The 13,696-nt window shown below is 37.6% G+C and overlaps 1 protein-coding gene across 3 annotated transcripts in view; it reads left to right on the top strand.

The window, feature by feature from the left end:
* Positions 1-13,696, top strand: part of SATB1 (SATB homeobox 1) — a 91,790-nt gene that overhangs the window by 39,436 nt on the left and 38,658 nt on the right. For all 3 annotated transcript variants that reach the window (XM_061996595.1, XM_061996592.1, XM_061996594.1), the window contains 2 exons: positions 6,474-6,585; positions 8,925-9,379. In XM_061996595.1, the coding sequence (XP_061852579.1) occupies positions 6,474-6,585; positions 8,925-9,379 (567 nt within the window). The remainder of the gene's footprint in view (positions 1-6,473; positions 6,586-8,924; positions 9,380-13,696) is intronic.

Here is a 13,696-nt window from a genome sequence, read left to right on the forward strand (position 1 = left end):
CTTTATTTATATCCATCAGTGGGAGATGCTCAGAAAACGTTGGGAGAATGCTGCTCTGTCATGCAGCAACTGGGAATTTACATTACAAAATGGTAAAAATAGTGCAAGGATCAGTTCCTTCAAATGCTGGATCCCTTATTTCTGATTTTCAAAGTCTTCTTGTGTGTGAGTATATTTCTATACGTATATAAATATATGTATATATGATCTCTGTTATTTTTGGTTTATATCTTTCCTCTTTACATTGATTGTAGCTATGTGTTTACATTAATATATATGTTTGTAATACTTAAAAACAACATAAGGCAGAAAAGGAGGAGGAGATAATTTAGGTTTTACAAGGATAGGAAAAAGGAGGAAAGACATGCTCATGTGTTGCAAGAAAAGCTTGTGCTGTCATTTTAAATTTGCCTTTAGGCAATTTTAACTTATATGACCAGCATTTGCTATGCAGATCCTTACTTCTCCTGACCCTGGCAACAGTACAGAGGTCAGATGACCATCCAAGTGCAATGCCAAAGGCACAAACAAAAGTTTTTTTCTTCTCTGTCCATCTGTGGGTTTTCCCCTTATCCTACATGTTTATAGGGCATATGACAACAAATTCCATTGCATTACTTGCTCTAGTTCAAGGTAGTGGACCAAGGAATTTAACATCATTCTTCATATGCAATCAGACTGTCCATGTCATGATTCCTTGTCCAAAAAAAACCAGCTAGTATCTGGATATATGCAGTCTGCTTTTATTCAGAGTGGTAGATGACAATTCTACCATACCAGAACACTAGGAACGATGTTTTGCCGTCGATAGTTTTTTTGCAGTATGTGGGCTGGCATAGGCTCAGGCAGGCTAAAATCTTTTGATTTGGGGATAATCTTGTGTTATCCGGTTGGGCTTGAATGTTCCTTTCTCATTTGAAAAATGTTAACGTAGAGCCTCCTGAGAAATAAGCACTCTTAAGAGTTTGGCTTGTATTAAAACTGATGCATGCATTTTCCACGCAAACAAAAGCAACTGATAGTGGCTAGGATTGGGGAAACAAAGTTCCTCTGTGTTTTATGAAAGGATCCCCCCCTCCTCCCCCCAATCTGTAAGTTCTGTTCTGTTCTGTAACTTTATCACTATTCAAACTAGGTCTGGGGACAAAAGCTCTTAGCTTTTCTCTTTTTTTTTTTTCCTTCTTTTAAAGTCACATTAGGGTTGCAGCATTGGAACATGCTACCCTGCTTGTGTCTAGGAATGTAGAGTGGAGGATTTATGGAAGAGAAAATAGAATAGAGCCTTAAAAGTTTGGCTTTAAAAATGGAGCCAGTAGTTTGACAGATTGTTCAGTAAATGTTCATTTTATTGAGAATTATAAAAAAGGTGCTTAACGCCTCTGTGCCATTAATATAATACATTAAAAGGTTACTGTCAAGATTAGTGTTTCAGTTCTGAAAATTGACTGTAGGGTTTATGGGCAGCAGTGTTCATGTTCTGCTTGGAAGATGAGGTTATCTTATACTTAACCGCTCGACAAAACCATTATGTTGTTACAAGACTTTATACTGAAAAACTTGATAAATAGTAAAACATCAATAAAATCTCATTTGAAAAGAACGAGAATAGTTGCTGCCTGTCTTATAGCCAGATTTAGCAGATGCGGATTTGAATGTAAAACAGTTGTGAAAATAGCCAGTGTCAAACTAGTGCAAAATTGAACTTGTGGGGTGTTCTGTTTTCAGTGTCTGTTATTGTTGAAGTACTCTATTTCAAAAGCTTGCATTCCTTTCTACAGAAAAAAAAAATCAGATTCCTTAGTTGAAATTAATTAGCATTCAGAAACCAGATAGCATGTTTTTGGGTATTCATGAGATCTCTGTTTGAAAAAATGTTTTTAACTTGTAGAAATGTGTTGCAACACACAGATGGGAAGAAAGAGAAAAAAAAATCTCTTTAGCAAGCACTGTGTGTAAAAGGAATATTACATTTTGCACGCTCCTGATTACCCTGTGTAAACAGTTTTTGACATCTGTCTTTATAGTTTTCGAGGAGAGGAAGACTTTGTTAAAAGAACCATTTTTATACAGCAGTCACCATTTCAGTCTTGCTTTACCTGTATTATGAAAGCAGATGGTCTGCATGTCTTTTGAATATTTATAACTATCAAAAACAATCTCTTGCTATTCACCCTTAGGCTTATGAGATGTCAGGACTGTTCTGGTTGAAAAAAAATCATCTTGGGTGTTTACAGAAAGAGGATTACATTAAGCTGAAATGACTATACATTTTCCAGTTTAATATTTGTCCATCAGCTGTTTAATCGTATTTAGATAATTGTGTAAATAAGTTGTTGCAGCCCTTGCCCCTTCCACTGAGCAGGCTTGAAGCTTTAAACACTGATGAATGAGTTGCAAAAAAGCTCAGATTTTTTTTTTTTCCTGCTTAAACAACCTAGACAGCCTAAATAAGTTTTGGTTAAAATGCTCCTTTTGAGGGAAATGTTTCATTTGCAAAGGAATCCCCAATATCTAATTCAGCCAAGTTGTTTTAGGAAGCTGCTGTGTCTGTTACTCTCTGCTAAGTCTGTTAGTATGTATTTGTTCTGTGTAAATACTGCAGCCCAACTACCCCTTCATGAGGCATGAAAACAACCTCATTCTGCCCATATAAAAATAATTTTAAGGTTATTTAGGGGAAGTTTTGGGACTGTGGGGGTTAAAAGCTTTTTTGACTGGAAGCTGAGCAATCACTGATAACAGATTTTGCTGTGGTTGGTTGATTTGGCAGAAAAGCATGAACAGTTTTGGTTTAGATGATTGAATTAACCTGATTAACGTTATTTTTGTTGTTTTGCAAAAAGGACAACAGTATACTTTTAGTGATGATCGAACAATACTTCACCTGGTTAGGGAGCAGTGTTGGAAGCAATGACTCAGAAATGCCTCCCCTGTAGCACCTGCAGTGGTGGCTCCAGCAACCAGCTGGCACGAAAGGCTCAGGTCCTTCCTGTGTCTTGCAGGATGCACCTTGCGTTGCATTCTGGCACAACAGGAAAGGTGTCTGATGCTACTGTTTTGTCGGGTTTTATTTGATGGACATATGAAGAGAGTTCTGGTTGAGGTTTTAAGATATTTCCCCAGAGAGTTCCTTAACTTCTTTGAGAGGTGATGGTGTCTGGTTTTCAGATCTCTGGTATTTAATCTTCCTAAGAGAATGTGGCTGTGTTTAAACTATGCTGGGTGAACCTCAGCTGAACTTCAGAACAAATTCTACTCCTACCTCCACACAGTTGTTGGATGCCTAATTATAATTAACTTATTTGGCTAAAAAAAGAGCACTTGGGCTACAGCAGATGGTATCATTCCAGAATAGTGGGATTTCTATGAAGGTGGCACCATTTCAGATGAGATCTCCTGTTTCTCAGAACAGGACTGCCAGTGATGTGGTTGTTAGGGGGGAGGGATGGAGAGAGAGGAAAGAGAGAAATTTGAGACCTCGAAGTCTCGCCACTTGCTTTCAAGGATAAACTTCCAGGAGATACTTTAAAACTGTGGATCTGTGAGCAATTTTTGTGTTCTATCAGTTTTCTTTGCCATTTATGAAAAAGAAATCAGAGTTATGAATGGTGAATTTGAATATTTATATGATATGTTTATATTTGTCATCCTTGTACCTGGAAAGCATCCACCTCTGTGCTTCACAGATAAGGAATGCCTATGTACAGTAGTACCTGAATATGATGTGCTTCCAATACAATCCTTTTGATTTTGATTATAGCTAAGTCTCAGCCAAGACTTGGGGAGATCCTCACATGTAACGACCCTGGAAATAAGAAAAACTCCAGTATGCCTCCAGTCTAGATCATGGATCTCTGAAGACTTCTAACTGACAGGGTTAATCTTCAGTTTTAGGCCCTAAGCATAGTGGGCATTCATATACGTAGATTGGTAATAAAACATGTAAGGATTCTACAGCAATAGGAATTATATTGGAATTCCTGTAGCAAAGTACATCTCTCTGCACTGATGTGACTGCAGGTTTGATGACAATAAATAAAGCATGGAAACAATGAAATTCAGTGTTGTCAAGTTATTTTCTGAGTTAACAAGGTAGTAATATTTTATCTGGCTTGTAAAATTTTGCCTTCAGTGAATTAGTAAATAAATCATTGATTCCTCCTGATGAGAATTCTTAGCATAGGTAATATCACTTGAATGTTTGCATGAAGTGTTCTCAAAGAAAAAGCAGGATAATTTTCATTCTAAAATGTGTTGACAATGCCTGTGGGTTTGTGGGTTTTATCTACTTTGAAGAGCTGGAGTAAAATCCCAATATTAGCCATAAGACCCTGAAATTCACATTGTGTCAAAAAAGCTAAAATTCCTAGCAGTGTTATCTAAACAGACTAGTCCCCTCTTTGATTGTAAAATAAAGTAAGTGCATTAAATATATTCCTGAAGAAGCAGGGGATGTCACAAGCTGCCATGTCATTGGCATATCTTCTTTGTGAAATGACATGGAAGGAAAGACTAGGAAATCCTAGACAAACATCTTTATCAATAATAGGTAATTCACTGAAGTTATTATTTGATATATGTGTTTTCATACTTATTAAAGTTAATAGGGCAGAAGAGATCTGAAAGGGAAAAAGTAAAATGAGAGAAAACCCCCTTGAAGTTTAAATAAAATCCACACAATATGTACAGGCTAATATTAGATGGTGGCCCATTACATCTGCAGATCTCCAGATTTTCCACGTATATATGGTAACTGTACATCCATATAATTTACCAGTTCAGAGCTGCAAGACTTTTAAAGTCATGACTTTATGTATCATGTGCCCATGTTTAAAATAATTTAATCTGTAAAAGAGCTTAAACAATAACTTTGTAAGTATTAGACATTAACGATACTGCCATTATATTGGAAATGGAAATTTGGTTCAGCTGAGCCTGGTTCAGGTCATTCAGGCTGGAACTGCAGTAGTCTATTAAGATTTCATTCTCCTTTTTTGCCACTGACAAAAGGCTTCTAGCTAATTTCAGAAATGCCAGATTAATATCAATAAATTGTAAGAATTTTGGTTATTCAGAGAAACATTAAAATAGCTGCCTAGTGAGCAGAGTATCCACATTTGGCATAAGTAATACTGCCACACTCTAGCAGTTCTAAGCCTCCACAAATAGGTTGTTACTGAGTAATACGTTAGAAAATGGTTATAATGAACATCACTAAGATCAATAATCAAGGTACTTTTAGTCAGAAGCTGAACTAGCCTTACAAAAGAAGACTTACTGTAATATTTATTGCATTTTTACTTCAAACGCTTCCAGTGTTCATTGCAGTTTGTGTAACAAAGGGTTGATGTTGTACATTGATTTTATGATAGCACAGCTATAGCTATATGTTACATGCTGAATAGTGAGGGAACATAATGATCAAGGCTTTGTCTTCTTGACTGTCATTGTTTTCTCAATATGCTAGACCATTCCTGTAGTTAAGCTAAAAGCAGCTACTTTCCACGTGGAAATCTAAAGGGTGGCAAAGTTCAATCTATTGAAATTATATTTGCTAATTTTGTTGTTCATACATCATATACTGAGTATAATTTTCAAGTTGGAGCATTATCTCATTTTGCAGGGCTTAGTCTTAATTGATTTTGTAAAAGAATGTACTGGAACTGAAAGTTTTATGCATTGTAAATTCCACTATTTTAAATTGGTCAAAACTGAGCAGAAGGTAAATTTCTCACTGTAGCTATCTGATATCTCGAGAACCTTTGAGGAAAAAAAATAATCTCTATCATCCTTTGGTCTATTTTACAGCTAATATTCAGTTACAGAATTAGACATGACAATAAGAGCTTTTCATAAGCCTGTTTCTGTGAGTCACTTAAAATACACTGTTTTGGAGAAGCAAGCCTGCGTTTGCTTTCAGTTGTTACACGCATATTTTATCCTGCTCTAAACCTCCTTACTTTATCCTACTAATAGTTCATTCAGATAAACTTCCATCCTACAATTTTCTGGGTTCTGTCGTGTGATAAGTGGCACAAAGGGAATGTGCATGGGTAGCTCGGATCATTGCTTGCAGTTTTGGAATCAGTGTAGGTTATGTATGCCTGTAAACTTGTGTGGGTATGTGAAGGGTCAATGACATTTCAAAGCAGAAGTAGGATGAACAAAATGCACTTTCATGATTAGCATCTTCCGAACTGAACCCATCCTATTGCCTGATGCTTTTTGGTCGATAACTTTGTTCTTCCTGTAGTACATCTGCTTTTTTCACTCCCATTTGCAATATACTTTGGTTTGATTTTATGCTCAATTAATGAGTTTTTTAAAAGACCTTGGACGATAGGATTAAAAATGCAATATGGTTCTCAAATTGTAAAAATACAGTGGTTTGAACAATTGAAATAATTTGTGCTTTGACTTGTACTGCTCTGTATTACAAATTATTTTTTTCTTCTTCTCCCGTTTTCACACAGAGTATGATTTCTTCCATTGTGAACAGCACTTACTATGCAAATGTCTCAGCAGCAAAATGTCAGGAATTTGGAAGGTGGTATAAACATTTCAAGAAGGCAAAAGATATGATGGGTAAGCAAAAAAAAAATTTTAAAAATTGCTGTGATGGTGAATACATACCATTATGTGTCATGCTGAGGTCTGTCACAGTCATATAAGAAGCCAGGTCCCTTCACGACAAGTTTAAGATGCTTTTGATGAGTAGATGTAGAAAGTACATATACAGTGAAAGAATTCATTTAAATAAATATTTGCTATTGAAACAGCCAAAGTGACTTGGGTTGCCAGAGATGTAAAGCTGTCATTCTGTAAATCTAGAGATCTTCTATGGCCCAGAATAATTGTTTAAAAAACCTGTTCCCGGAACTGTGATGGACTGATTTTTTTTAATGCTGTATTTTTTCCTTGCTTTGGCTAATGTATATTTAAAGAAACAGGCTTCTGTAACTATCACAGCCTTCCTGCAAGAGTGCTATAATTTATATAAATTCTTATCTTTCTCTAACTTTGGGATCCTGATTTCAACTCATTTTAAAAACTAGCTGTTGTGACAATTGTTTGCTTGTTTCAGTAAGCACAGGTAAATTATTGGAGAAAAAAAATCCATCAGTGAGACACACTACGTCTGTAATATCTTTTGTCTTTCTATATTGTCCCTTTTAAAAACAATTCCTTAACATAATTTTGAACAGTTGATATCAGAAAAATTTTACATAGTTTTCAACAGATTGAAGAAATGAGACCTGTTTGGATTGAATTTTGACCTTGTTTTAGCTTTCAATGTTTGGAGCAAAATCATTCATCTACCGAAGGTTCCTTGCCTTTCATAGCTTAAGGGTGTAATGAAGACAATGCATCACTTTTCTGATAATTGCTTGAATTACTATTCCAAGTGAATGGCCCGCTTGAGTTAATGTCTACTATATAGCCCTACTGTCTGTATTCCTGTGTAACCTAATGCTGGGGAGACAGACAGTGCTGTTCCCAAAGCCACACAGATGAGGAGCAGTGGATGCTCTTCTGGGTGACTGGTCCAGACTATGGACATCAGACCTCTCTGCTGAACAACTGGTTTGATTTTTGTTTTTTTTTTAATTTCTGCTCATGATAGGACAGAGAGGGAAGGCAGGGATGCAGGTGAGAGTCCAGATGCCAATTTCTTCTTCCAGCTGTCATCCCCATAGAGGAAAGGGTGGTCTTGCACTGAATGACTGTTAGTGGAGTTCATAAGCTCAAACACTGCTCATTTTTAAAAAAAAAAAATGCTTTTACTAGGATAAGAAAAAAATTGCTACAACACTTTCGTGAAGATACTGGAGTTCTGTTTTTTAAATACAGCATATTTTCTTAAGGCTATTTCCAGACCAGCATTGCTGAAGCTCTAGAACTGCGATTGTTTAAAATGAAAAAGTGACATACATTAACAAAAAGGAGTCCTTTACATCGGCCTAGAGTTATTTAATATTATCTTAGCATGCACAAGAGGGGAGCAGGGAGAACTCTTGTAGTTAAAAAACTACGTTGTTAATTAAAAGGAGGGTGTGTCAAGGCAGATGAGTTAATATAAGAAAAAAAAATCAACCATGTTGCAAGTCACTGAAAAAAAAACATGCATACATGGTTGCAAGATAAAGCAGCCCATCTGTGTAATTTACATAAATTATACTAGTTCCTAGCAGTCCCATACAATTGATGCGGCATCTAGAAATTAGCAGAGCATGGAGAGGTCCACACCCCACCCTGCGTGTTACAGATTTCCAGTGGCTAGGAACTGCAGGTGTCGTAGAGGGGACATGGAAGGAATAAAAACAGTTATTGGGGGCTTCTTCTCTGGTTGGGGTATTCTTTCCTGTAACAGCCCTCCTTACTCTCTGCACAGATGCACTTACTGTTTCGCTTGCATCTTCTGCAGCTCAGAGTGGTTTCCATTCTCCCATCTTTGCCCCTCTCTAACAGCTTACTGCCTTGTCTGAATTCCCCCATATCCATCGTGGCCGGATGCACACTGCAGCTGTGCACTCGCAGTTCAGTTGTGTTGCGCTGCTGGTTTGCAAAACACTCAGGAAGGTACTCCTTTGTTACAGGAGGTTTCCAGCAAGTGGGTTTGCCTCTGATATTCTGGTGATTCTTCAAGGGCCCAGAGACAGTGATAGGCAGTTTGTTGGATGTTGGTTTTTTGTTTGTTTTTTTAAAATACTCACCACACCATTATTTGTAGGTTGATTTTGAAGGCAAATAGGCACAACAGTGATACTATAGGCTTGCTGATCTAGGCTGGAGAGTACAGTAAGCTTGAACCTGAATGCACCATTTTATATTTGTTTATTTTTATTAGCAAGTCTTGCAAGGACCGTGAGGTTTGTGATTTTCAGTCTTACGTTGGCTTTTTCAATGTTTCTTTTCCACCGTAGTTGAGATGGATAGCCTTTCTGAACTATCCCAGCAAGGTGCCAACCATGTCAACTTCGGTCAGCAGCCGGTCCCAGGGAACACAGCCGAACAGCCTCCATCCCCTGTTCAGCTTTCTCATGGTAGTCAACCATCAGTTCGGACCCCACTTCCAAACCTGCATCCTGGACTTGTATCTACTCCCATTAGCCCTCAGCTGGTAAATCAGCAGCTGGTAATGGCCCAGTTGCTGAACCAGCAGTATGCAGTGAACAGACTTCTAGCCCAGCAGTCCTTAAACCAACAGTACTTGAACCACCCTCCTCCTGTCAGTAGATCCATGAACAAGCCGTTGGAGCAGCAGGTCTCAACAAACACAGAGGTGTCTTCCGAAATCTACCAGTGGGTCCGTGACGAACTGAAACGAGCAGGAATCTCACAGGCAGTATTTGCACGTGTGGCTTTTAACCGAACTCAGGTCAGTCGGCTTTTTTCTAATTTAAAAAACTCAAAACCTAAGAGTCCCTTTTTTCTCTCTCTGTTTAGTAATTGTCACATTTTAAGTCTCTCTCTTCACTTTTACTTTGTCACTTAGCTCCTGTGAAGGAGTCACATTTCCTTACATGACCAGTGTCCATGTTGAGATCATCTTCAGTGACTGGTTTGTGGAAATACCTGCTGTTCTTAGAGGCATCTTGGTTTCTCTCCAGTTATGATGGTTTATGAATAGCTAAATCTTCCCTGGAAAGGAAATAAACAGCTCTATACAGAAACACTCACAAAGTCACCCAATAGATTGGCATTTGCATTGCAAAGGTACACCTGTACTGACCACATGCATGCACCGAACAACCTGCCTTCTTTCCCAGGTGTACCAGAGATGGTCTTTTATTCTTCTTTGCTTTTTTTTTTTTTTTTTTTCAGTAAAAATCATAATAACGTCTTGTCAGGCTTCTGCAAAGATTAAAAGCTTTATTTTTAGATCATCTACTCTTTTCATGTATTTTTGTAGTTTGTTGCCGAGATTGCCGATGTCCACGTCAGAACATATACTTCATCTCTTCAGTGCAGAAAAAGCTAGCCCTAGCAAAGCTGATAAGTAACACTAAAATGTGTTATTTTTTACACCTGTTTTAGAAGCTAACCCTGTTATAATTTATTCTGCTCTATGAATTTAACTTAATGCCATGTTGCATGGAATTTAATCAAGCAGAAATTATGGAAGAAATGTCAGTGTATCCAATGCGAATAATATGATTTCAAAATTTTGAAGTCTATTTTATCAGAGAAGAAAGTAGGATTTTTTTTTTTAATAGGAAATATTGAAAAAAGACACGAGTAAGTTTGCTTTAGATTCCACATTTGTAAATTTAAGGAACAAATATTTGTCCTTTGTAGAATATGATAAAAAAAAAGAGAAATTGGACTTCTTCTGAAATGTTAATGCTTCTTCCTGAATCACGTAGAGAATAATATTCTGTTTTAAATGCACTGGTACCAGCTTTGAATCAGTATGGCATTTGTAATTGTTCTGAGTTTTTATTGCCCTAAAAAATCTCCACATCCTCCTTTGGCTGAAAGAAAGTAGTCGTGGCGTGAATTCTCTGTAGAGCTCTGTGTTTATATGTCTGTCCTCTCAACAGCAGAGAAGGTTTTCAAGATCTGGGTTTGTCATACCAAATTTCATGAGACAGATTAACTCATGGAAGGATTGCTTACATAAGTTGGGTCCAGGCAATGTCAATTGTTATATTTACAAATAAGTGACAAATAAGTTTTGTTTAATGCAGTGTTTAATATTTTAACTATTGATACTATAAATTATTGAAATAATAATAGTAGCTTCAAGTTACAATGGCTTACAGCTGCCATCTTACCTGAACAAAAAGCCAAGCAAATAATTCAGAAAATAAATAATTCATTGGGTGTTTGCTTATTTCTCAGACTTGCCTAAAAGCAGTTTGTTTCCTCTCAACTTTCTGCTCCCTCCACAGTCTTTTCTTCAGTTTTTGTCAGCTAGTTGTTCATACAGCTTTTGGTCTTATCAGTTGTGCATGAGCAATGTTTGTTACCTGAAGCAGAAGGACAATTGGTTCTGACTGGACATTGAATTTATGTGACATGGTATGAGACAATGCTCTTGAGATGTGATGAATGCAACTGTAGAACTAGATTCCTAGGTCAAATGCTGATTCCTGCTTACTCTATATTTTTCCTGTTACAAATGTTATTAAATATTTGTTTTAAGTTCGGTTCTTCCACAGACATTGTGGTTAAGCAGTTTGTTAAATTGTGTTCAAAGTGACCCAAAATTGGGAGGAAATCGCAAAATGAATGTTGAAAACAAATCCCATGGAGAGATATGAAATATATATGTAATGTATTTTGCAGTTTTCAAATAAATCTGCTTGATAGAGCACAGAGTAGTATCCCTATATCCTACAAATTGTGTTAGCTAATCAAGTTAGTATTTGCAGTTAGCTGTGTGATATTTTACAGTATTTCTTATCTGTTGTGGCAAGTGTAGGGAGCAGAAAGGAAAAATACCAGGAGCCTAGACAGTATTAGCCTGAGTGTTGCCAAGAAATATCTCAACATACTTTTCATATGAGGTGAAGCCCTGCTGAAATCCAGAGTCATTTTTTGTAGACACATTTTACTTTTGCAAAACTGAAGATTGTTAACTTTACCCACAGTAGCAGCTCATGTCCAAGTATAACATAGGTAGAGACACATGTGATTCTTATATGAAAGCATTTAAATTTGTTCTGCTTGCTGTACTTTGGAATTCACCACAGCTTACTCGAGGATACATCCATTTAGGGCAGCACTTTAATAACATGCTACTTAGAAGTTGTTTTTTTAATATTGATGTAATATCTTTACCTCCCTCCCTCCTTTTTTTTTTTTTTTTTTTTGGCTAGAGCAAGTGAAAAAGCTTGTTTAAATTAATCTACTGTTTTCTGAGATAAAAAGATAACTCAGGCTTACCACTGATATTTTTGAAGCTGTCGTAAGCAGATTTGAGCCTTGTCCAGGGACCATATCGTGTCATCAGTTTCTAAAGGGAGAAGATCTCACTGAAACCAGTTAGGAGTTCAGTGTAAAAAAGCCCTGGTGTCAAGATATGGTCTCAGATGAGGGGAGAGATTTGTTTTCAGCATAAAAGTTAAGGGAGGAAGTGAACTATAAAGTAAGAATAATTTAATGTTTTGATAGTAAGAATGAAATTTGATGGAATTGGCTAAAGTTGTGGCACTTCTTGTTTTGTAGACATGCTTTACAAAATGAATACAGAGTTTTGTGGTAGTTTTGGGTAGGAAGGATGTGTTGTGCCAGCTTAATATGGTAATTCAACACTTGCCCCTCATTTTCAATAATTTTTAATTTGAAGGCAGAAATGATTTTAGAAATATTGCAACGTCTTCCCAGGTCCAAGGAAGGGATTTGATAAAATTACTTCTGAAAACTAGGATGTGTTTTTTTGGTTTTGGGGTATTTTTAAATGAAAATCTATTTATAAGTCAGGGGAAAAAAGCCTCAACCACATCCCGGAAAACGGAAAGGATGTCCTTAATAGCTTTTTGGTTAACTTCCCCCCATCCTTAACTTGAAAATGGCGGATTGGAAAATGTGTAGTACTCAGAACGTGCCTTGCAAAGTTTAATCAGAGGAGTCCAAATTGCTGTAACTTGAATGAAAATTAACTTCCATACAAGCACAATAGAACAATTGTTGCAGGGAGCAGAAGCAGTTTTGGAGGGTGAAACACCTCTCCCTATGAGAAATTTCCCAGTGGTCCTTCTAAGAAAGCTTCAGTGTGCAGTGGGGTCTGAAGTTTTATTTGTCCTTCAGCAGTTGCCATTCCAGCTCACTGACTGCAAAGAAACAGATTGAATCCTGTTAGCACCTCTTTGTAGTCCACCATGGAAAAGTTTGTTGAGTCAGGATTTATGCTAGCAGATCCGAGTTTCACCTCAACCTTGGCTACCAAATGTGTCTACCGGTCTCTTTGTTTGCTAGAATAATTTTGGTAAATTGAGCTGCTATGTCAACCGAATTAATAAACAATATTTTTGTGGCTGATGTCAGCATGCTGTACAGACACAGACATCTCCGCTCTCTTGAAAGGGTGAGTTCAGTGTTTGTTTCTGCACTTAGCTGGCCAGAAAAGCATTTGTCCTCAGCTTGCTGGCCTGGAAGCCATGAGGTGACTCACCATGCCTCAGGGCAGCACCCCAAAGTACAGTGCCCCAGGCTGGCCTCTGCCTCAGCCTCCTCTCAGCAGATAGGCTCAGCCCACCCCTCCAAATTTGCAGTTAAACTGGGAGGCTCTCTACTAGTTTTGTTCTTGAGAGAGCTGGAGTGGAGCATTGCCTGAACCACCTTTGGAGCCCTAAACAAATAAAGTCCTCTGCTGTTTCTGTCATCTGTGTTTGTAAATGTGAACATGAGTCAGGAAACGGAAAGTTTGGGTTCCCACAAGCAAGTCTAGCATTTGACTTGAAGGTGTAGCTTAACCTGGCAGGGTGGCATGTAAGTAGTGCACGAGCAAGGACTTGTGTTAGTCACGGTTGTGGTCAGAACTGTAACTTGGAACTGCCTGTCACTGTTTGTGTACACTTTCAGCCATAACATTTGCTGGATGAACTTAAGTGCTACTGTGCAGAGATGTCCTCTTGGCTCATTCTTCAAGAGAGGAGGGAGAGTGCATTTTGCTGCTTTTGCCATGTCCGACTATTGTAATTTTTCTTCTTCCCACCATTGACAGTTTCTCATCTCAAGGTTTTTGAGT

This window comes from Colius striatus, chromosome 5 (assembly GCF_028858725.1).
Source record: "Colius striatus isolate bColStr4 chromosome 5, bColStr4.1.hap1, whole genome shotgun sequence".
NCBI classification, from domain to species: Eukaryota; Metazoa; Chordata; class Aves; order Coliiformes; family Coliidae; genus Colius; species Colius striatus.